This window comes from Lichenostomus cassidix, chromosome 22 (genome assembly GCF_008360975.1).
Source record: "Lichenostomus cassidix isolate B80296 chromosome 22, HeHo_3.0, whole genome shotgun sequence".
NCBI classification, from domain to species: domain Eukaryota; kingdom Metazoa; phylum Chordata; class Aves; order Passeriformes; family Meliphagidae; genus Lichenostomus; species Lichenostomus cassidix.
In genome coordinates this window covers 4,544,649-4,566,543 of record NC_139502.1, presented here as the reverse complement: position 1 = coordinate 4,566,543, position 21,895 = coordinate 4,544,649, and the positions used below count along the sequence as shown (strand labels likewise).

Genomic DNA, 21,895 nt, shown 5'->3' with positions numbered 1-21,895 from the left:
GCTGGGTGGCACCTGGGGAGCCATCCTGCAGTCACAGCAGTCACATCCTGCAGTCACAGCTGCATCAGGGTGGGAAGGACTGGAGGTCACCTGGTGCCATCCCTGACCCGAGTGATAACAGGCCTTGCTTAGTCAAGTCTGGAGCATCTCCAAGGACACAAATCCCACAGCCTGGTCCCATGCTTTATCACCCTCATGGTGAAAAAAGTCCTTACATGTAATGGGACTTTCCCTCTAGCTGCCAACATCATAATGAGGAGAATTGTGGGGCTGTGGATTTTGCTTCCTCCTTGGAGCCATCTGGTTTTTCCAAGATTGATCCCTCCAAGACTTGTCAGTCTGGATCTGCCCTTCACTGGCACCTTCTAGAAATTTGAATCAATCTCTCACAATGAGCTGATGGTTTGGCAGAAAAGAAGTATCAGTTTAATAGTGTCTGTCTGCTAGCTGGTCCAAGCTTTTCCCTACATACACAGGAAAAATGGCAATTACCACGAGATAATTTAAAATTTAAGTTAGCAGGAGGAAGTAAAGTGATCTAATTTGGCTTTTTCTTTCTTCATAGGTAACTTCAGCTCATTTATGCAGAAGGAAATATTTGAACAGCCAGAATCTGTTGTTAACACTATGAGAGGAAGGGTCAACTTTGATGACTACACTGGTAATTGAACTTGAGCTTCCCTCATTCCTGACAGCTCAGTATCCAGCAGTTACTCATGGTAGTTACAGGGGGGAAAGTAGGTGATGACATGGGAGATGAAAACCTTGCTGGTGTGAGATGAAGTGTGTGTCACAGAGTGCCTCCAAGATTCCATGTGCTGATGTGAGATCACATTTTATGATGGTTTTTGCAAAGTGGATGATGGTGATTGTAAAATGCTGTGTTAGAGCCAGTGACCTTGAGAATTCCTGCTATATGGCCTCCCTGATTTTCCTCTATGATTCCTGCTCACAGTGAACCTGGGTGGGCTGAAGGATCACATCAAGGAGATCCAGAGGTGTCGGCGTTTGATCCTTATTGCCTGTGGCACAAGTTACCATGCAGGAGTGGCTGTGAGTGCTATGCTCTGGGGCCTGGGCTGGGCTCAGCAGCAGTGTAAGAATCACAGAATGGTTTGGGTTGGAGGAACCTCAAATCCCATCCAGTCCCACCCCCTGCCATGGGCAGGGATACCTTCCACTATTCCAGATTGCTCCAAGCCCTGTCCAGCCTGGCACTGGACACTTCCAGGGATCCAGGGAGCCACAGCTGCTCTGGGAACCCTGTGCCAGGGCCACCCGACCTACACAGGGAAGAATTTTTTCCTAATAATCTAATCTAAGTCTACCATATTTCAGTTTAAAGCCATTCCCCTTTGTCCTGCTACTCCAGCCCCATGTCTAAAGTCCCTCTGTAGCTCTTTTTGGGCCCCTTCAGGCACTGGAAGAGGCTCTGAGGTCTCCCTGGAGAGTGTATGGAGTGTGCCAAGCAGATTAAGGATTGCTTTCAGGTTAAGGATTGCTTCTTAACCTTAATCAGGTTAAGAGTAAGCAAGTGCACACAGGTGAAAAAGGACTTTCAGTTGACAGCAACAGCAGGAGGAAATAAAAGCTGAGGAACCTGAACTTAGGGAAATGGCTCCTGTGACTTCCATGGCTGTGGAAGGCTTTGAAAAACAAAGCCAAATGCTCTGTTGTAAAAGGCAGCTGGCAAGGGAGGGACAATGCTGCAGCAGGCAGGGGCTGCCCAGAGCCAGGTAGGATTTCTGGCTTGGCCTGGATATAGGTGGTTTCTGAGTTCTTCAAGCTACAGACTGATATACATACAGGACAGCCAGTATTACATAATTCATATGGAGGGTTACATAATAAGTGAGACTTAGTTGAGAGAAATCTCTATGTGAGGGAGGGTTTAGCCTCACAGGCTTCTGGTGGTGCCAAAGCAAGGCTGCTTCTTGCAGTGGTAGTTGGTGACTGCAGTGTGGGCATACTGAGTAATTAAAGTATAATCCAGCACTAATTTTCACATGGGGTTTTAATAGTAATATTTTCCAGTGTGTGGTAGCTGGAAAGCTTTTTTTGTGCAAACACTTGGTTTTATAAACATGATGTAATGCCTGACTTTCTGCACCTCCTTGTCCCAGACCCGCCAGGTGCTGGAAGAACTGACTGAATTACCTGTCATGGTGGAACTCGCCAGTGACTTCTTGGACAGAAACACCCCTGTGTTCAGGGACGATGTCTGCTTCTTCCTCAGCCAGTCAGGTATGAGCTCCCTTCCCCACCCCTCCCTCCTTCCTTCCCAGACCCTGGAGGGAGGGAGGGAGAGAGAAGGCATCAGGGCCAAGTGATGGGATTGTGTGTGGTGCATGTGAGGAGGACAGTGGCACTCAGATTCCAGGGATTGGGAGCACCAGGGTAGTTCTCCTCCCTCCATCACAGAGGCTGCAGAGCTCCTGTGGCTGAGGCTGACAGGTGTCACAGGAGTTTTGTTTCTTTTCTCTGGGAGGAAATGCTGCATCAGTCAACAGACTGGAGAATGCTGCTGATGGGGATAAAGCAGCACCATAGCTTCTTTTGAATAGTTTTGCTTCTCTAGTTAAAGTACCACCATATGGTGGATTGGAGCCACAGAAGAAATGAAACTTTTAGGCATGAATATCAAAAAATTCAACTAACTTGGAACAGAGTAGGAGATAAAAGGCACACTGAAGCAAAAACAAAATTATATGATGTATTTCATATTTTCAAGGACTACTGCAATACAAAACTACATTTTTTCCCCTTAGTTGCTTTTACCATTTCAGATTTTCATGACTGATCTTCAGCTGTGACACTAAAACCAGTCATGACTTTATTTCCACAGGTTAAAATACCCTTTTGGGAGCAATTTTTTCTTCTCAGTAATGATTTTTTTCTTCTCAGTACCGAGTGTCTCAGAATATCCTCTCTGGGGAGCTCATGGTCAGGTTGTCCCTGGGGTTTTTGAAGACACATGTCCTTTAGAGCCAGTCCTGTCCCAGTCTAACAGGGAACACTCCTGAGGGCACACAAGGGGCTCAGTCTTTCCCTGAAGTGTTGGATATGGCAAACTAAGGAAGATTTTCCTGGAACCTGAGCTTGCTCATCAAGCAGTACAAACCCAAAGCAAATATTGACCTCAAATAACTCGTTCCCCTCACCCATAAATCTGTATTTAGCCGTAGATTCCCACCCTGTATCACTGGCTTTAAGCAGAGCACTGTGCAGGGCAGGTTTGGGCACTAAGGAGAATTGGACCGACCTCACCTTGGGGGTTTTGTTCTCTCTTGTCACCTTGCATGTACAGGAGGTGTGTCCTTTTAGGGCAAAAGCAAACTGGTGACATGAGCTGGCAAACACAGCACCTTCCATTTATAGCCCATCTCTGGAGCTCAGCTCATGAGCAGCTCAAGACATCCCTGAAATGTCTTTCCCCCATACATTCCTGCCCAGGTGAATTTTTGTTAATCAGGAAAACAAATAAAGTTGATTTTTGTTAAGGGGACTACCCTTGAACTGCCTTTCCCCTCTTTTTTTAAACCGTAGCAGAACACTGGCTTTTCTTTACACCAAACACTGCTGATAGGTTTTGTGTTTTCTGGGTGTCACTGCCCTGTGTTTAGGGTTGTGCTGGGGCTGAAGTGGCTGCTGCCACCTCCTTGACTTGCAGGGAGCACAACACTCTGGGGCTCTGTGTGGGGTGCATTTTCAACCTGCAGTGGCAGCAGGAGCCAGCACTGCCCAGCAGCACTGAGGACCCCAGCCCTGTGCTTCCCTGTGCTTCCTTGTGCTTCCCTGTGCTTCTCTGTGTTCCCAGGGGAGACAGCAGATACTCTGATGTGCCTTCGGTACTGCAAGGAGAGGGGAGCCCTGACTGTGGGCATCACCAACACCGTGGGCAGCTCCATATCCCGGGAGACAGACTGTGGGGTGCACATCAATGCAGGCCCTGAGATCGGCGTTGCCAGCACCAAGGTGGGGCACAATTCACACACCTCCTCGTTATTTGGGGTTATTGTCACTGAAATCCCTCCTGAAGGGCTTGGCTGTGGCATGGGCCCTCTGTTAAATGCTTCCTGATCCCTTTTTACCTGTTGCTGCTGATGATTATGTAGTTACAGACCAGCAACATCCTGCATGTTCTCTGTCTCGAAGCTTGCAAAAGGCTTTTTGTTTGGTCCCTTTTTTAAATGAAATAAGGAATCTACATTAAACATTGAAAACAAACAGGTCTCAGAGGGAATGATTCTCTAAGAGGCCAGAATTCTCTTTGCTATTGTTTGTCTTGAGGTGCAGACTCAGTTTAAACTAAGGGCAGAGATGAAAAAGGAAATTATTAGACAAGATAATGGAAACTTTGACTGCATGTACCTCCCTTACTGACATTAATTTACCAAAGAAAATGTGATACTAAAACTATAACTAATGTAGGAATAGTCTTTCACAGTATTTGTGTCCAGATAACAGGATTATTCTGGCTATGTGTGATACTGTATAAAACAACTTACTTTGCTGTGTTTCATTTTGATCAAGTGCCTTCTGCATGGTGAAGTGTGCTTTGGTTTAGTTATATTTAGAGGTGAGATGATGTCAATCTGTTACATAAATTCAGCCAAAAACCACATTTGAGTTTAATAGTTCATTGGGGAATTTGATCATGGAAAATTCATACAAGAAACTCTTGAATGAGCTGTTTGTCCCTGTTGTTTTCACATGGCCAACAGTTACAGTTTGGAGATAAATGGCATTTTTTTCTCTGATGATGTGGTGAGTTACCAAAGTTGTGCATATATGAAATAGGAACTTGAAAAGTTTCTGCCCTGAGGTTGCCCAGAACTTCCTTTTGAGAGTATTCTAAACAGCCCAGGCATGTTAATTTGGCTACTGAGTGCTGTGGACTTCAGCAGCTTCCAGCTGCACAGAGCAGAGCAGCTCCCATTCCACAGCAGACTCCTCCAGGCAGTGTAACTGCAGCTTTTCTGGATTTCTTCAGAGCCATTTACATCTCCTCCAGTATAGCAACATAGAAGTTTGGTCATTGTTTAGGAAGGGACAGAAATACTCAACACTCAGTCTTATCTCAGGAGACTTCAGTCCCAGGCTGGCCCCAAGCCCATTTCATAACTTTTGTCTAGCAAGGATTTCAGAGGCCAAACTGCAGCTGCTGTTTCAGTGTCCTTCATGTGTTTTCTGTGACCAGAACTGTCCTGATGTGGGCCCTCGTTTCACTTGCCTGTGCAGGGGATTCCCCCCCAAAGTCAGTGACAGCTGGCACTGTTCTCCTGTGGACAGTGAGCCTTACCCAGTGGAAGAGTCCAGGAGAGTCTGTTCTTAAAGAAGGGAGGTGGGAAATCACCTTTGTGCCTTTGAGTTCCTTGAATGTGGTCCAAAAAAATTTCACTGGTTCTCGTGGGCTTCTCCCAAAGATCTCCAGTCAGTGGTCTGCTCATCTTCAGTGATCTCAGGAGTCACTGGCAGTAAAGGAGGACATGGGTATGGTCACAAAATAGGGTTTAGTAGTTACCAGGGAATCACAGAGTATAAAATCTTGGTTGTTGTGTCCGTATTTCTTGGAGTGTGAGGAGATCATTGTGTGCCTCCATTGAGATCTGCTCAAATGAGATTTGCCTTGTGAACTCATGTTCATTTTTGCTGCTACCTTGGAATAAAAGCTGCCACTTGGTATCATGTTGGGAATAAAAGCACAGCTGGTCTGAGGATTTCACCTGGTGTGTGACATCACCTGGTTGGTGCAGCAGTGATGTTTCTCTCTGTGTCCCCACCCCAGGCCTACACCAGCCAGTTCGTGTCCCTGGTGATGTTTGCCCTGATGATGTGTGATGACAGGATTTCCATGCAGGAGCGGCGCAAGGAAATCATGCGGGGGCTGAAGGGGCTGCCAGGTAGGACCCCAGGCAGGGGGGGCTCAGCAGAGCTGGACCCTGCAGAGAATGGCTGAGGGGATTGGGAGGGCAGTGGGGCTGTTCCCAATTCTTTGTGCAGCCACCTTCTCTCTGGTGTCTCCAGACCACCAAACTGGACCAGTAAAGCACTGCAGTAGCCCAGTGGTTTTCCAAGTCACTGCTGCTGTGTGAGTGAAGGGTGAGACACAGACATGAGCACACTCAGTATGGATTCTTCCCCTTCCCTCTAGACTTGATTAAAGAAGTGCTGAGCATGGATGATGAGATCCAGAAGTTGGCCACAGAGCTGTACCATCAGAAGTCTGTCCTCATCATGGGACGTGGCTACCACTACGCCACGTGTCTGGAGGGAGCTTTGGTAAGTTTTCTTTATTTAAAGCTGGTTTAAACACACTTAACCACACACTTAGACCTCCACACAGGGAGCAACATCTGGCTCCAAGTGGAGCTGTAAATGCAGCCAGGGCTCTGGTGTGTTGGCCAACACACTGGGTTAAATGGAGGGCCCTGGCACAGGGTGCCCAGAGCAGCTGTGGCTGCCCCATCCCTGGAAGTGTCCAAGACCAGGTTGGATTTGGTTTGGAGCAGCCTGGGATAGTGGAAGGTGTCCCTGCCAATTGCAGGATGTGGAACTGGATGAACTTTAAGTCCCTTCCAACCTAAACCATTCTGTGATTACAAATAGCTAAAAGCCACTGTAACACTGCTGAGGCTGCTGCTGAAAGATTCCCATGTCAAGGCTACAGTGGGTTGAAAGGGTGTATTTTCCATGTTCACACTGGGAGTGCTTTACTGTGACAGACTGGGCACCCTAATAAATAGAAAACTGAGCATGGAAAGTTTCCAAACCGATATAATGCAGTTTTTAAATTTGAGGAGATTCCTGTTCTCAGTGCTGTTCCCACTGACATGCAAACGTGTCCTCTTTGCCTTTGCCTGCCCAGTCAGGCTGTGAGGATGGATATTTTGGCTGATAGCAACTCATAAGGGCTGTGGTGGTTTGGTGGTAGAACTGTAAGTGCTGGGGGCTTGCAAACAGCCTGGCCCAGCCCAGGAGCACTGCTTGGATCTGGGTTTTTGGGCTGACTTGAGGAACTGAGCTAGAACTGAGCTTTACAAAGTGCAAGAATTCATAGAGATGGTTAAATAAAAATATTACAAGGCTCAAAGTTTTATGAATTTTTTTCCTCGTCTAGAAAATTAAAGAAATCACCTACATGCACTCAGAAGGCATCTTGGCAGGGGAGCTAAAGCACGGCCCACTGGCCCTGGTGGACAAGCTCATGCCTGTGATCATGATCATCATGAGAGACCACACCTATGCCAAGTGCCAGAACGCTCTCCAGCAGGTCATTGCACGGCAGGTAAGGGCCTGGCAAGGTTTGCAGTGCATCAGAGGTGTTGCTTTTAATAGAAAAGTAGTTCACAGACACCCAGTCTGTTTGCTTTAGTGTCACTGCCCAAGTGTGAGTTCAGTAAATACTGTGGGCATCTCAAGAGCAGTTTTTGCAGCAATTGCAGAAGCCTGGCATGGTCTTTTTCACCCTTAAATACCCTACAGGGCTGCCCAGGGGGTGTGAACCTGTTTGGTTCTAAATTAAGTAATGAATTTTGCCACTGCCACTGCACAGAAGTGAGAAAAGAACCTTGCAGACCTGCTTTACTTCAACATTCCCCTTTGTTGCAGGGACGACCTGTGGTGATTTGTGACAAGGAGGACATCGAAACCATTAAAAACAATAAAAGAACAATCAAAGTTCCCCACTCAGTGGACTGTCTGCAGGGAATCCTGAGTGTGATCCCCCTCCAGCTGCTGGCCTTCCACCTTGCCGTGCTCAGAGGCTATGATGTGAGTACAGCATTCCTTCCTTCTGCACTCCTGTTTGCTGCCATGTGCTGGGTGATGCTGGAAGGCTCTGGGGGCTGGCTGTGTAATTGCTTGAGCTGCTGGAATGACCAGGTTTGAGGGTAGTCCTGGCCAGTACAGAACTGGGAGGAGGCCCAGTACACGCAGCCGAGTCTGGTGCAGCTGAGCTGGGATGTGTGTCTGTGGTCTGGTAGGAGCACACAGGTTCTGGAGGGCTGCTAGGGAGCTAGAAGGAAGGTAAGAGTCCTCAGAAGGGTGTTTGACAGTTTGGTGTTAGGTATTTGATCTTAATACAGACACTGGCCTCTACCTGTTATCAGTGACCTCTTACCATTTGAGCACTGGAACAACGTGGACTAAAGGGATTCACTCCTTAGTTTTGACAGAGGAATTTTAACAATTAAGGTTGTGGACTTTTTCTGCACTAATTGTCCTAAATTAACATGAGAATATGTTGAATTGTTTTCAATTTAAACATGGAACAGACATTCCACACGTTACAAAGTAATACACAAACAAACAAAGTGTGTAAATACTCACAAGCCTGTTCTTTCTCCTCCCTCTCTGCAGGTTGATTTTCCAAGAAATCTGGCCAAGTCCGTAACTGTAGAGTGAAAGATCATCTGAATCATAGGGGCAAAGGGGAATTAAATGAAAGACTTTTTTTGGTACCAAAATAACTTGATTTTAAAGCCCCCTAGGTAAATCTTATTTTGGTAAATCATTGTTTGTGTATAAGATCACCATAATTCCATTACCTTAGTGATTGTCCAATTGATTCCACATGCTATGTCAATAGCTCTGGGTTTTTTTTGAACAATAGACTGCCATGAATGATGTTAAATGGTTTTCCTTAAAGGTTGCTGAGTCTTCTAGCTAAGGGGCCCTCCACTTTACTTTGAGCTGATGTCATCGTCTCTTGCCCAATGTGGCTCATTCCAGTCATTGATGAGGAACCACTGAATGAATTAATCAATCACCTGTCATGCTCTCAGGCAGTGAAGCAGGACACCAGAATACACAACTGGAACAAGAGCTGGTACTGGTCATGCTCATGCAGATATTTTGCTAGTGAATGAAACTGCAAACAAGCCTTTGGGGTAAATTCCTGCCTCAGGTACAAAAGGGAATTCAGCTGAGCTGTCACAGCCCCCTCGGTTCTGGGCACGTGGTAAATGTGCCAAGGAAGTAACATTGCTCCAGAAGGATTTTATCTATGCCAAAAACATAGCAAGTGACAATCTCATAGCCATGGTGGCCACAACGCTGTGACCCCAGCACACCCCAAGGGCCAGTGGCACCCAGCCTGGCTGGGACTGGGAGCTCTGGCTGACCCAGTGTGGATGAGGGGAAAGAGGAGGTGACCAGTGCTCGCTCTGAGCTGGTGGTTGCTGCTGCTCTTGGTTGGTTGGGCTTTTGTAAAACAACTGGAAGTTTTCCTGTGCTGAGGATTTTGCCCTCGAACAGAGCACTGGGGCAGTTTAAACACACCTGAGTGACCCAGCTCTGTGCAGGGGTTTTTGCTGCAGGTCACTCTCTAGTGTGGATGTGTTTCTGTATTTCTACCTTGTTTCTCCCCAGCAGAGATGGCACTAAAGCTCCTTCCTGAGGCTTGTTTAGCCAAAGTCCCCTAATGACAGTGAGGGCTCAGGTTTATTTAGCAGCAGTTCATATGTGACTTGTGTCAAATTCAGCTGGTTTAAAATTAAAGGGGACGAAAAGGCTCCATAAACATGACAGAAATAAATACATTGGTAATAGTTCTATAACAAGCTTGCAGGGAATCAGAAATGACACAGAAAATATTCCTTCAGGACCTAAACCTGACTTTTTCAGAGTCATCAAAGGACAGTTATTATCTATTTCCTAATACAAAAAGGTGAATTTCCTCCCATCTTGCTGGGTTTTGAATTACCTTTACAGAGGCACCGTAAAAACATGCTACAAGGTATAAAGTGGTGCTGGTGAATATTCCAGGCCATTTAGTGCCCCTGAAAAAGGGGTTAGCAAATGCAGTGCTTGGGGACTGCCCAGTGCCCTGCAAAGCCTAGTTCCATGGCACAGGGTGCCAGTGCTGAGCAGCAGCAACCCAAGCTGGTCCATGGCTGCTCCAAGCAAGGTAATCCCAAAGACTCTGTAGCAATTCTACTTTGTATAAACCCACAGGGACTATTTCACTTCAATTCAGTGTCAGCTCAAGGCTCAGTTTCATTATGAGAATGAAATGCTGTATGCCTGGAAACAGCTTCTCAAAGCCATTATATGTGTTTATTAATCTGTCATATTCAGGCGATTAATTTATGAACCCATTGTGCTGCCAGTGTCTGTTTAAGAACAAAGTAGTAAATACTGCATTTTAGTTAAGCAAATGCTGTGTGTGAGGCACTGCCCTGTAGCAGCTGTGCTTCTGCCTAAACATGACCAGTAGCCCTCCCTGCTTCATTGGAGGATGATAATGGTCCTTAAAGAAAAAACAACGCATGTTCAGTGCTAACAGGTGGAAAACAGCTCCTTCCTCCTCCTCCTCCTTCCACCAGCTTGCTTAAGAGAAATTGTGCAGACCTTTCTTGCAGACGGCTGGATCCAGGCTGGGCTCCCCCTGGATCCCCCTGGCACAGGGATGTGCAGTGTCACATGCTTTGTTCTCAGAACATGCTTTGTTCTCATGTGAAACAACCCCACAAGGAAATTATTTAGCAACCTTTTTCTCTGACTGCAGCAAGCATTGCTTTTACCCTGCCTTGCCCAGATGACTGCCTGTGGGCAGGGGTGGCAAACACCCCAGTGAACACAACTTGCTGTTCAGTAGAAGTTTGTTAATGCAGGCTGTTACATATTTGTGAAAGTTGTGTACAAAGAGGACCAAAGAACAGGAGTCTGAGTTAGAAATGTTCAGTCTGACATGGCCGTGTCGGTGAAACTGTAGAGATCGTGCTGCGCTCTTTGGGTGGATGCTGTGCCAGACAAATCCTTATTTCCTTGTAGTTGGAGGCATTGAACTCATGATGGATCAGGGGAACAGGTAGTGCCCTCCCCCAGCTCCTGCCAGCAAACTGCCTGGAGTGTGTCAAACTCTTGTCTGCCAAAACTGAGGGTTTGTAGCTTTTGCAGTGAGGCTGATGGATGTTGTAGGCTCAGTCTCAAAGGATGCTCTGGAGCACACCTGTATGAAGAATTTCTCTGCTGAGCATGGCAGGGAACCCATTAAGCATCTCGTTGTTGTTGTTGCCATGCAGTGTGAAGTGAGAACGTACAAAGGACTCTTTTTAGCTTTCCTTACCTCATTTTGTCCATGTGTTGCATTTCGATGAACAGATGATGTTTCTTTTTCCTTAGAAAACTTTTAGGATGTCTTGTGGTATTTATTAACAGCCAGTCAGTCTTCTAATCTCTCACATCAATGTTTTGCTTACTGAGCCGGTAAAATTCTCTCCTTCCTCACTGAGGTGTTGAAAAATTCAGTAGCCCTGTCTCTAAAATTGAGCCACAGGTAAATACAGATAAAGGCCTTGGCCATCTGGAATAGCAGCTCCTATTCCTGCCTACTTTGGTCACAGTTTATTTTGGGGTAAGTAACTCTGTTCCTCACCTGCAGAGACTCAAATAGAAGCCTGGAGGTCTTGAGGGGGTTTAATTACCAAAGACCAGAGAACTCCCAGCTCAGCACATGTTTCTGCCCAGCAGTTCTCAGACAGATTCCACACTGCTGAGAAGATTCCACACACACGGAAATTAAGCTTCACATGGAATATGCTGCAGCCAGGAAGGTTTTTTCCCCCTGGCTCTGCTGCAGAAGCACTGTGGACCGTTTTTTCCCAAATTTGTCATAGTCAGCACTGTCTGTGCATGTTCTTACCAAGAGCCCCCAGCAGTGCCTGGGCAGATGCCATCTCCTGTGTGAGGTGGGGATGCCCTTCTGTCCAAAAAGCTGCCTGGACACCCTGCATTGGGTCAGGCTTAACCCCCTGTACTGGGAGAGCCAAAAGCTTCACCCAGAGCCTTTCCCAGCCATGTGGGATGGAGCTCATGGGCCTCACACAGAATCCTTAGTCTGGAGCCTTAAGCCCAGCCCAGTCACAGAGGTCTGGTTAAGCTGCAGAGTGAAGCATCTAAAGGTATAAGTAAAACCCAGACTAGTACAGAATTGGGCCTTTCCCTTCCGTAGCTGTCCCTAGGAGTCCTTGATGCCACAAGTAGGTGCCTGGTGGCTGTGTTGGATGGAGGGAGGGACTGAAATTAAGTGGCTTAAGTAGCACGTCAGTGTTTAGCTGTGGCTAATTTTAGATCCTACCTGAATGTACCAAACTTGCCTCAAAGCATGGACTCCCTCCTCTTCATCAGAAACAGGAAGAAGAAGAAACAGAAGTATTTGGGTTGAATAAAAGGAAAGAAAACTATCTGCCTTCAATTCAGTTTCTGTAAATAGACATTTGAGTGGCAAACCCACATTTCCTCCCTTGTAGATTCTCTGCCTCTGCTGTACATATCCAGCTGGCTTGGGTTGTGGGGACCAGACTGTACTGTTTCCTGTCATGTGCTGTATGCAGAAGATGTCTTACTTTTGTCTGTAGTGTTTTATAATTTGGGTTTTGTCTTTTTGCTTACTTCTTTTGTATCTCACCCGTTGAATAAAATCAAGTGCCCTACATTCAACAAATGGAATTACGGGTCTTTAGTTAAATCCATTAAGAACAGGTGTAACCCCTGTGGAAGTTAAGGGCTGGGTGTAAAAAGCAGAAAACCTCAGGGCTTAACTTGCCCCTCTTCTGACCAGCCAGGCTATTTTCAAGTCAGAGATACAGCCTGTATTTCATATTTCACCTGCCCTTCCCTAACTGTGATTTTTTCCACTCTACAAGAAAGCTCACAAGATCCCTCTAAGGCAGAACTGTTTCTGTGACCTTCTGTACCTTAATTCTTATTTAATTACCCCTTTTCTCTCACTGAGACAGTTACAGTCAGCACAGACCATACTTGACCCATACTCAGTAAGTGTTACCCCCATTCCACAACTTCTGAAATTTCATGGCTTTTTTTCCAAGGACAGAAAAGAAGGAAGAGCCCTGTGTGGGTAAGGCTGGGCCTGGAGCTGCTGCTCTGGTACCACGAGGGTCACATTCTGGTCAGACCAACGTTGGGGGCTCAGGGTTTGGTCAGGGCTAAAACACACCTGGGTGACTTTGTAAGGGAAACCCACAGTGACAGAAAGCTGTCTGAAATTCCACCCCCCCTCCAGCTGGACCGTTCATGGACTCCTTTCCTCAGGGATCTTCGCCTCTCCAGGGGAGCAGCATCAAACATTGTTGTTTATTTTCTTAGACAAAGGGAGCAGCTCAGGCTTCTCTAAAATACCTTTGCTATACCAGCACTGAAAAGTCCCAAGGCTCCTGTCTTGGGCTTCCTGCCTTGGAGCAATGCTCATGTGTCCTTGGGAGTGCAAGAAAAGTTGGGAGCAAGACTCTGCTTTTGCCTATTCAGCTCTGCAGGAGTAACCAGCAGTTCTCACTGGTATGGCAACAAGAACAGGTCCAAGAGCCCCAGGCCAGGGCTGTTCTGCTCATGGCTCTCAGGACACTGAAGGAGCAGGGAATGGTGAAGGATTTGGCCTGGGAAGGTGGTTGGGTGCAGGATCTGCCCCAAGTGGCTCCATGGCTGCACCAGCCCCTGTCTGTCCCTGAGCCACAGAGAGCTGGGATGTACCAGCTCCTGTCACAGGGCTGGTGGCACCTCCAGGCACCCGGGGCACCTCTGTTTCTGTAATTCGCCCCCAGGGCTGTACCCTGAGGGGCACCAGGGGGCACTGCCAGCTCCTCCTCCCACCTGAACCAGCCAAGCACAGCCTTGCACAGCACCAGCTTCAGCAGGTGCAGGTGACAATGAAGGGCCCTGCAAAGGGCCACACGTGGGTCCTTGGTGAGTCAGACCTGAGCTTTGGCTGCCAAAAAGCCAGAGCTTAAATCCTGCTGTGGCAAAAAGCAGTGGGACAAGGGGCCAAGGACTGCAGGCCCCATGCATGGAAACTTCAACCCTGCACAGTTTGGCTCATACAAGCTGACATTTGCAGATAAATAAACTCCCAGAGGCCAAGTGAGATTCCCAGACTGGCAGAAGCATTTGGTTTGAATAAATGACATTAGATTGGCTGCTCCAAAGCACTCCTGGGCCCCTCTAGAGCAACCTGCCATGTTCTCCTCACACTCCACAGTGTGTGGGCTCCCAGCAGTGGCAGTGCTGAGCCTCAAGCTGCTGCCTGAACACTTCCCTGCAAGTTTATTTGACCTCTGCTTCCCTTCGCTGGGATAAAGTGGTGCTCACTGTGTGTGTGAGGGCTGTGCATGGCCAGCCCCTGGCAGTGGTGGTAATTCCACATGTTCTGTTGTCACCACTGCAGAGAACACCTGGAGCCCTGAGCATGAGCTGCTGGCACAGCAAATGCCCATGCAGGTTGCAGAAATGCCACCTACCCCCTCCAAAAGGCAGTTCTAGGTCACTGAGCTCAGAGGGGGAGCAGCAGTCCCTAGGGAATGCTGTGGGGAATTCTTGCCCCAGATCCCTTTGGACACGAACAAGTTTGGAAAGAAAGTGGTACACAGCAATGTTTTGCTGGACAGAGGTAGAACATGGGTGGAATGTTTTGCCTGTAAAACTGATTCCCAGTCACCAGGGTGCTGTTTCACACTGCTTTGCCATCCTTACACCTCAGCCCATTCACAGACTGGTTTGGGAGCAGTGTCCATTCTTTGCACACCTTAGAGAGCTAAAAGCTCTTTGCTAATTGCCCTCCCCAGAAAGCCACAGTCACAGCCAGACTGTGGTCTGAGGACACAGCAAGTGACAGAGCCACCCCCTGTGCACAGGGAGGAGGAGGAGACAGCAGGAAGCTCTTGGGAGCAGCACCCGTGACCTGTGGAACTTGTGATTCACTGTAATTCACTCCAAGGGCTGTACCCTGAGGAGCCCTTTCAGGTGCTTTCAGGAGTCCCCCAGAGCATCTCCTCAGCACTTAGAGCATCAGCAAGAGGGATTTAAGGGCATCAGCTTTAGTGACAGCTGACAGGACATCCTGGGAAACATGGAAAAACACTGCACAGTGGTGGAAATCCATCTCGGAGAGACATCCTGGCCAGTTCCAGGAATGAGCAGCTGCCTCTCATTGCCCACCCCCATCTGTGCTGGGCAGCTCTGCCAGCACCTCCCTGATGCTGTTACATCCAGCTCCAACCTCCAGCTCCTGCAGCTTGGAAGGGCCAGGGAGGAACAGGCTGCAACAGCTTGGCTTCATCTCCCAGCTCTGCCACAGCTCCCTGAGCCACCTCTGCCTCGAGGGCACCTCAGGGTGGCAGCACCCTGGGAGCTCACGTTGCTCTTGCACAGCCCTGTGCATTCCAGGAGACATCGTTGTTCTTTCCCAGGAGGCAAATCCTCTGCTCCTGCTCTGGTGGCACCATCAGATGCTGATGGAGCTGCTCCCCTCGGAGGCACAGCCAGGGCTCCTGGACAGGCTCACCCTCTTTGGCTGCAGCTCAGGCAGAAAAGCTGTTGTGACCCCAAACCCACTCTGTGTGCTTCAAAAGAGGCTATTCTGACTAATTTCCATGCATTTATCTGATGACTGGAGTACAGCACAGGCACTGGAAAGAAGAAAACCTGGCTCACCAGAATGGTCCATTCAGTGCTGAGGAGGTTAGCCAGTCCCCCAGGAAAATCAGACCCACAAATCAGACAGGACAGGACTCCTTCCCCCTCCTCAGTCTCATTCTTTGTTCTTTAGGTCAAATAAAATATGTTCCCATGGTCCTTACAAATTCCTATGGAAACAAGCTTAAATAAACTGCCCAGGGAGCAGCAGCAGTGCTGTGACCCAAGATCCTGCAAGGCAGAGAGCCCAGACACACCGGGGCACTCACAGTGACAACCACAGCCCAGAGCTCAGCCCAGTTAGGCTCCCCAGAGCACTGGGAGATACACTGGGACCATGTGCACGATGGGGCCAGCATGGGAGGCCTGGCCAGAGGGCTTGGAGGTCACCCAAAGTTCTTGTTAAGGACAAAATTACTTGCTCTGGCAAACCCTGCCTGCACCAAAGTGCTGCTGCAGCTCCTGCAAAGAGCAGCAATCAGCAAACCTGCAGGGGAGCAGCTAGGCCCTCCCTGCTCCTGTCATCCCCTCCTGCTCCTCTCATCCCTCCGTGCTCCTCTCATCCCTCCGTGCTCCTCTCATCCCCTCGCACTCCTCTCATCCCCTTGTGCTCCTCTCCTCCCCTTCCTGCCCAGCATTAATGTGCACCAGGGAGGGGATGGCTGGAGCCTCCTGGCCAGAGTGGACAAGCCAGCTCTGCCTGCACAGCTCTATGTCCCCAGCAGAGCAGGGCAGGGACACACAAGTGCTGCAGGGGTGGCACAGTCCAGCAGCCTGTCCTGTCCATGAGCAGGGAGTCACTGGGAGGAGGACTGACTGCCTCCCCTCCCTGCCTGTGCCAGCTGCCTCCAGAACCTGCTGCCCTCGAGCTCCCAGTTGGGTACTTGTGGCACCTGGGGCTGGGCAGGACACTCAGCCTGCACAGGGGACACAGTGGCAAACCCCAAGGATGTGTCTGAAGCTGGTTGTGTAACCAGAGCCACCCTCCAGTACATGGATACTGGGAAAAGCCATCTGGAGCCACAAAACCTCCTCCCCAGCATGAGACCAGGACAGACAGAGTGGCCCCTGTGGTCACCAGCCACTCTGAGCTGTGGCAGGACTCACATTCCTGCTGGCATTTCTTACAGCAGCTCCTTTCCCCAGGATGACAGGCTTTTCCAGCACTGAAACTGCTGACAATTAAAATTCTCTTCTTCCCGAACAGCCCCAACTGGCCCTTCCTGAGGAAACTCCAGGCACACGTGCCCCACCAAGACAGGATGTTTACACTCAGAGGGTGACCTCCAACCTCCCTGGTGACACAACATCAAGCCTGAGCCTCCAGCCATCACCCACTGGAATTTAGGGGGGATTTCAGAATCCCAGCACAAAGCTGGGAATGATGCACACATTGCCAGTGAGCCAAACCATGAGGAGGGACAGGTTTCTGTGATGCAGTGGGTGTGTGTGACAGCCTGTGCTGACAGAGAATGGCAGTGCTCATCCTCCTCTTAATGGAGGAGACCTCAGCCTGGCACAGCCATGTCCCCTCCCTCAGGCCCTTGGGAAGTCTCAGACATGGCCTCAAGTGTCAGATGAATTGAGTGGCTTGAGGATGTCCCTGCAGGACTCCAGCCAAGCGAGGTGGGGGCTGAGTGGGTCCTGAGGCACCTGCAGCAGATTAGGGAGGAAATTTTGCTGCAGGACACAGGAGCTGGGACAGGGATCAGCAGGGTTGAAAGCCATCTGCCTCTCAGCCTCCTCCAGATGCTGCCAGCCAGGAACAAGGGCTTGTCATGGTCCCAAGGTTCATCCCAGGCTTTGCTGGCCCAGCTGAGAGGGGCAGGAACGGGCTCAGGGAGAACCTGCAGGCTGGATCTCACCGGGGTGAAACCACGGCACAATGAAAGGGCAGGAAGGCAGATATTTGGGGGCAATTACCTCTCCCAGAAAAGGACATCTGTCCTTTCCTCTCCTAGAAAGGTCATTGCTCAGCCACCAGATGCCACTTTGTGCAGTGTAAGGTGTAAGTCACAGCTCCTGCTAAGCAGGTGAGACAAAACAAGAGCTCAATCCTGCTCCTAAATCCTTTGCACTTTAAAATCTGTCCCGTTTCTCCAAGGAGTGCTCTGGATGTCACACCCCTCCCATTTGTGTTACCATGTGTCTAAGTGGTATCATGGCCAATACCTACCCAGAAAGGCAATAAAACAAGTGATTTATTTGTAGCTGTTTTCCCTTTAATGCAGCAGCTGGATGTGACCAGCTGGTATGGAGAGGGCCAGCAGCCAGGGAGTGTGGAGAGCTGGCCTTACACTGGTCACAGCTTCGAGAAAAATTGTTCTGGAGTTTTTGGGTTTTAAAGGGTGGTTGCCTTATCATAGAAAAAAAAAAGAGCTGGGCTTTAACACCGTGGAGCAGCAGCTTAGAAATGCCTCTGTCATCGGCATGAACAAGCAGGGAGATGTTCATCTGGGACAAAGGCTCAGGACCTGGGGTGCTGCAGTCTGTGACACCACCTGCTTGTTTCAGTGGCTGTGGAAAGCCCCATGTTCCAAAGGGAAATATCTGCCCTTATTCTATGGCTGGGAAAAAGAGAGGAAGATCTACAGCTGCTCCTGAGGCCATGTAGCCTGTGGATGCTGCTTCCCAGACTGAAAATGGGTGTCAAAGCCCAGAGTGAGGGATCCTGGGTGGTCCCCAGGCAGCACCAACGTGGCAGAGCCTGTCTCTGACAACCCACATGAGGCTGGGGGTTCCTGTCCCCCTCCCTTGGTCCCTCAGGAGCCACAGCTCTTGCAGAGCTCCAGTGCAAGGAGGTTTCACAGGGAAACAGAGCCAAGACCAGACCAGTTTCTGTGCTGGACTGACCCTCCAGCCTGCCCACCATGTTTGGACAGTACCTGTAACTCATTGCACCCAAAACACAACCACTGATTCACCAACATCCCCAAGGGCCCAGGGCTGTTTGCAGACTCCCCACAGGATCCCACAGGGGATGGCAGACGGGATGGCACTGAGCTGAGGAGGTGACATTGACCCCCCTCTTCAGACAGGCCAGAAAGAGAAGTGGAGCTCTGCTACCTCACACATCCCTGTGGAGCAGAGATTTACCCTGCACTGTGCTGAGTGTTTCCTGTAGTCTCTCCCTGACAGTGAGTGATCCCACCAAGTCTGCATCCTCATCATTGTGCACACACCAAGTCCTCCTTTGTTTCAACCAGCGTTAACACCCCAGAAAGTCTTTAAATATCCTTAAATACCCTCAAATACCCTCATGTACCCTAAAATCCAGGGGTTTTCATTCCCCACACTCTTGTGGTGCTGGATTGACACCCACAAGCAGCTGAAGACCCCCCTCCCAGAGCTGTTGTTTTTATGGCTGCCTGTCCCTTTTGCAGGTGGATCATTCCCCATCCCAGGGCTGTTGTTTTTATGGCTGCCTGTCCCTTTTGCAGGTGGATCATTCCCCATCCCAGGGCTGTTGTTTTTATGGCTGCCTGTCCCTTTTGCAGGTCGATCGCATCACTGCCTCCAGAGACTGAGCACCAGCACTTCCCCCGGAGCTGCTGCAGCCATCCAGGGCCTCGAGGAGCAGGAGCAAGGGGTGAGCAGTGGCATCCAGACAGCAGTCCTGGGGTACCACAATCACAAGGGTGACACCATTCCAGGGGTGAGACCATCCCTGCTATGACACCAATCCTGAGGTGACACTATCCCTGGGGTGATGCCATCCCAAGGGTGACATCATCCCTGGTGTGACTCCAGCCCTGGGGTGATGCCAGACTTGGGGGGATGCCACCTCGAGAGTGACACTGTCTCTGGGGTGTCACCAGCTCTGGGATGACACCAGCCCTGGAGTGATGTCATCCCAAGAGTGACACCATGTCTGGTGTCATCCCAGAGCTGACACCATCTCAAGGGTGACACCATCCCAGAGGTGATGTCACCCCAAGGGTGACACCACCCCTGGGCTCAGTCCAGGCCCCACCAAGGCAGTGGTGGCTCCAGTCAGGTCCCATCTGCTCCACAGCCCTGCCCAGCAGCCCTAAATGTGAGTGTTTAGCACTGAACAAAGCCTAGAGCTACCCCCTGATAGGTGACACATGCAGAGGTCACTCTACTCTCTGGTTGTGTTTTGCACTGCAGTTCTTGTCTTGCTTGTAGGTTTTAAACAATAAAAGTCTCCAAAGATTGTCTTGATTTTTAGAGCAAATGCCAAAAGAGGAGTGTTCTGCTTTAGAAATGCCAGTTTGTTCTTGGATGATTTCTTCCCCTCTTGGCTTCTGCAGCCCAGGAAACAAGGCCAAGTTCACGACTCCCTCCTGCTCCGCCTTCTTTTCCTGTTCAATGACAGTTCTGAGGGCTTTGACTCAAATTTCCCCCTGCCTGTGAGTGTGGTGGGGATGTGTCTCACACAGAGTGTGAGGGCTGAGCCTTCCGTCCTTGTGGTGCTTTTGTCACAACAGCCTGCCTGGACAGTCCTGCACTTTAGCACACCAGGCCCATGCAGACAAGGGCAATTAGTCAAAAATCCCCCCAGTCCAACCCAAAAACCTGCTGAGATGTCCACAGCAAGCTCCTGGGAACAGAGAAAACCACCAGCTTCCATAGGATTAGATCAGAAAACTCCCAGCCCATATGGGATGCAGAGGAGCAGCGGTTTGGTGCTCAGCTTGGGGAGGGATGTTGGGAAATGCCTCTTGGCCCATGGGGGACATTCCCAGCTCCCACTGCCATAAATCCAGCAGGGGAAGGATTCCTGAGGGTTTTGGGCACAAAGCTGCACAGAACAACCCCAGATCTCACCTGGCCTTAGATTGTCACCACCCCAGATACAACCAGGACTCACCCAGACCATTTGGCTGTGACAATCCCTGGCACAGGAGTTACCTTTGGGTCTGATTGTCCTTTCCAAAGTGCTTTGAGCTCTGGTAACACAGACCTTGGTGAGGAAGTGCTGGAGGTGTCGATGTGAGATGAGGCCATGGTTCAGACTGGCTTGGACAGCTTGTTTGGAGTGAAAGATTGAGCTTTTCTGATTTTTAACACAACCCACAATGTCCAGTCCCACACCTCCAGCTTTAGCAGACCTGTGCCAATGCTGTCAGAGAGGGGCTGGGGACACAGTGGTGCCATAGACCTGCACAGGAGCTGCTGCCACCCCCAGAGCAATCCGTGACTACAGGTTTACCAGGGTAATCCATTTTCATGGATTCATGGAATCATTTGGGTAGGAAGGGACCTTAAAGATCATCGTGTTTCAGGCCCCCTGCCATGGGCCAGGACACTTCCTTGGACACCAAAGCACAGGACACACAGCCTGACCATCCCCCAGCCTGCTTGGCTGTGCAAAATCCAGCTCTGGAGGGTACGGAAAATTCCTGGAACATGGGCCCTTTGAGCTATAAAGCATCCTTATCCCAGTTCTGTCAATATGTCCTGGAATGTGGGGGGAAAAATCCAAACTAGAGCATAGAACACCCCAGAATGACATCTTGCTCCATTTCAGCTACTCCAGAGCACTTGGGCTGGGCTGGGACAGATTTACTCCAGGTCAAGGACGCATGAGAAATTGAAAAGCTGTGCAGACAAAGCAAAGTGTTCTCTCACGGAGGGCAGACAGGGCTGCAAGCAGGGAAGTGTTCATTCCAGCAGCACTGCAGAGGGAAATCTGCTGGAGGCAGGGGATGAGTTTGACATAAATTCTCAGGAGCAGCTCAGGGCTGAGGTGAGTCACTGCAGTGAGGAGAACCTTCCCAGCTTTGGGTCAGGCTGTGCAGGAGGGTGAAAGTGGGTGGGGTCAGATTTGACAGCCAGAAGAACTGCTTCCCTGTGAGGGTGGGGAGGCCGTGGCACAGGGTGCCCAGGGAAGCTGTGGCTGCCCCTGGATCCCTGGAAGTGTCCAAGGCCAGGCTGGACAGGGCTTGGAGCAATCTGGGGTAGTGGGAGGTGTCCCTGCCCATGGCAGGGGTGGGACTGGATGAGTTTTAAGGTCCTTCCAACCCAAACCATTCCATGATTGTATGATTCAAGTCTGCTTCCACTTGGACACTGCTGCACATCAACCTGGAACATCCTCACTTTTCCCACCATCTGAGCAGGAGTGGGGCTGCTGTTTGCCAGAACCTCATTTTAGGGTAATAAAGGACAGCTGTGTGTGTGTGTAAGTGAGTTTGTCCCCTCCTCCTCGCAATGTTTTCAAAGCCCACACATGGGTCTAAATAAACCAGCGGATACACACTCCATCTACAGAATCATGGAATCATTAAAGTTGGAAAAGACCTCCAAGACCATCAGTCCAGTCTTTGGATGTGTACACACATCAGCCACCATGGCACAGGACCCTCACAAACACTGCAGGCTGAGCCCAGCATGAGTCAGCTCCTCTGGTGGAAATGCATTTAAAAAAATAATATAGAACAAAAAGGCTCCAGACTTAATTGGACTGACAAAGCCAAGCCGGGAAAAGCTTTGATGCTTT

The 21,895-nt window shown here is 49.6% G+C and overlaps 1 protein-coding gene across 4 annotated transcripts in view; it reads left to right on the top strand.

The window, feature by feature from the left end:
• GFPT1 (glutamine--fructose-6-phosphate transaminase 1) overlaps positions 1–19,627 on the top strand; it is a 40,077-nt gene extending 20,450 nt beyond the window's left edge. For 2 of the 4 annotated variants that reach the window (XM_085080775.1, XM_085080772.1), the window contains 9 exons: positions 566–661; positions 956–1,053; positions 2,124–2,244; positions 3,818–3,975; positions 5,789–5,903; positions 6,155–6,282; positions 7,121–7,288; positions 7,612–7,773; positions 8,362–12,448. In XM_085080775.1, the coding sequence (XP_084936901.1) occupies positions 566–661; positions 956–1,053; positions 2,124–2,244; positions 3,818–3,975; positions 5,789–5,903; positions 6,155–6,282; positions 7,121–7,288; positions 7,612–7,773; positions 8,362–8,406 (1,091 nt within the window). In that variant the 3' untranslated portion in view covers positions 8,407–12,448. Of the gene's footprint in view, positions 1–565; positions 662–955; positions 1,054–2,123; positions 2,245–3,817; positions 3,976–5,788; positions 5,904–6,154; positions 6,283–7,120; positions 7,289–7,611; positions 7,774–8,361; positions 12,449–18,926 lie in introns of those variants that run through there. The other 2 variants (XR_014856235.1, XM_085080774.1) reach the window with 2 other exon arrangements.
• Positions 19,628–21,895: the final 2,268 nt, after the last annotated feature.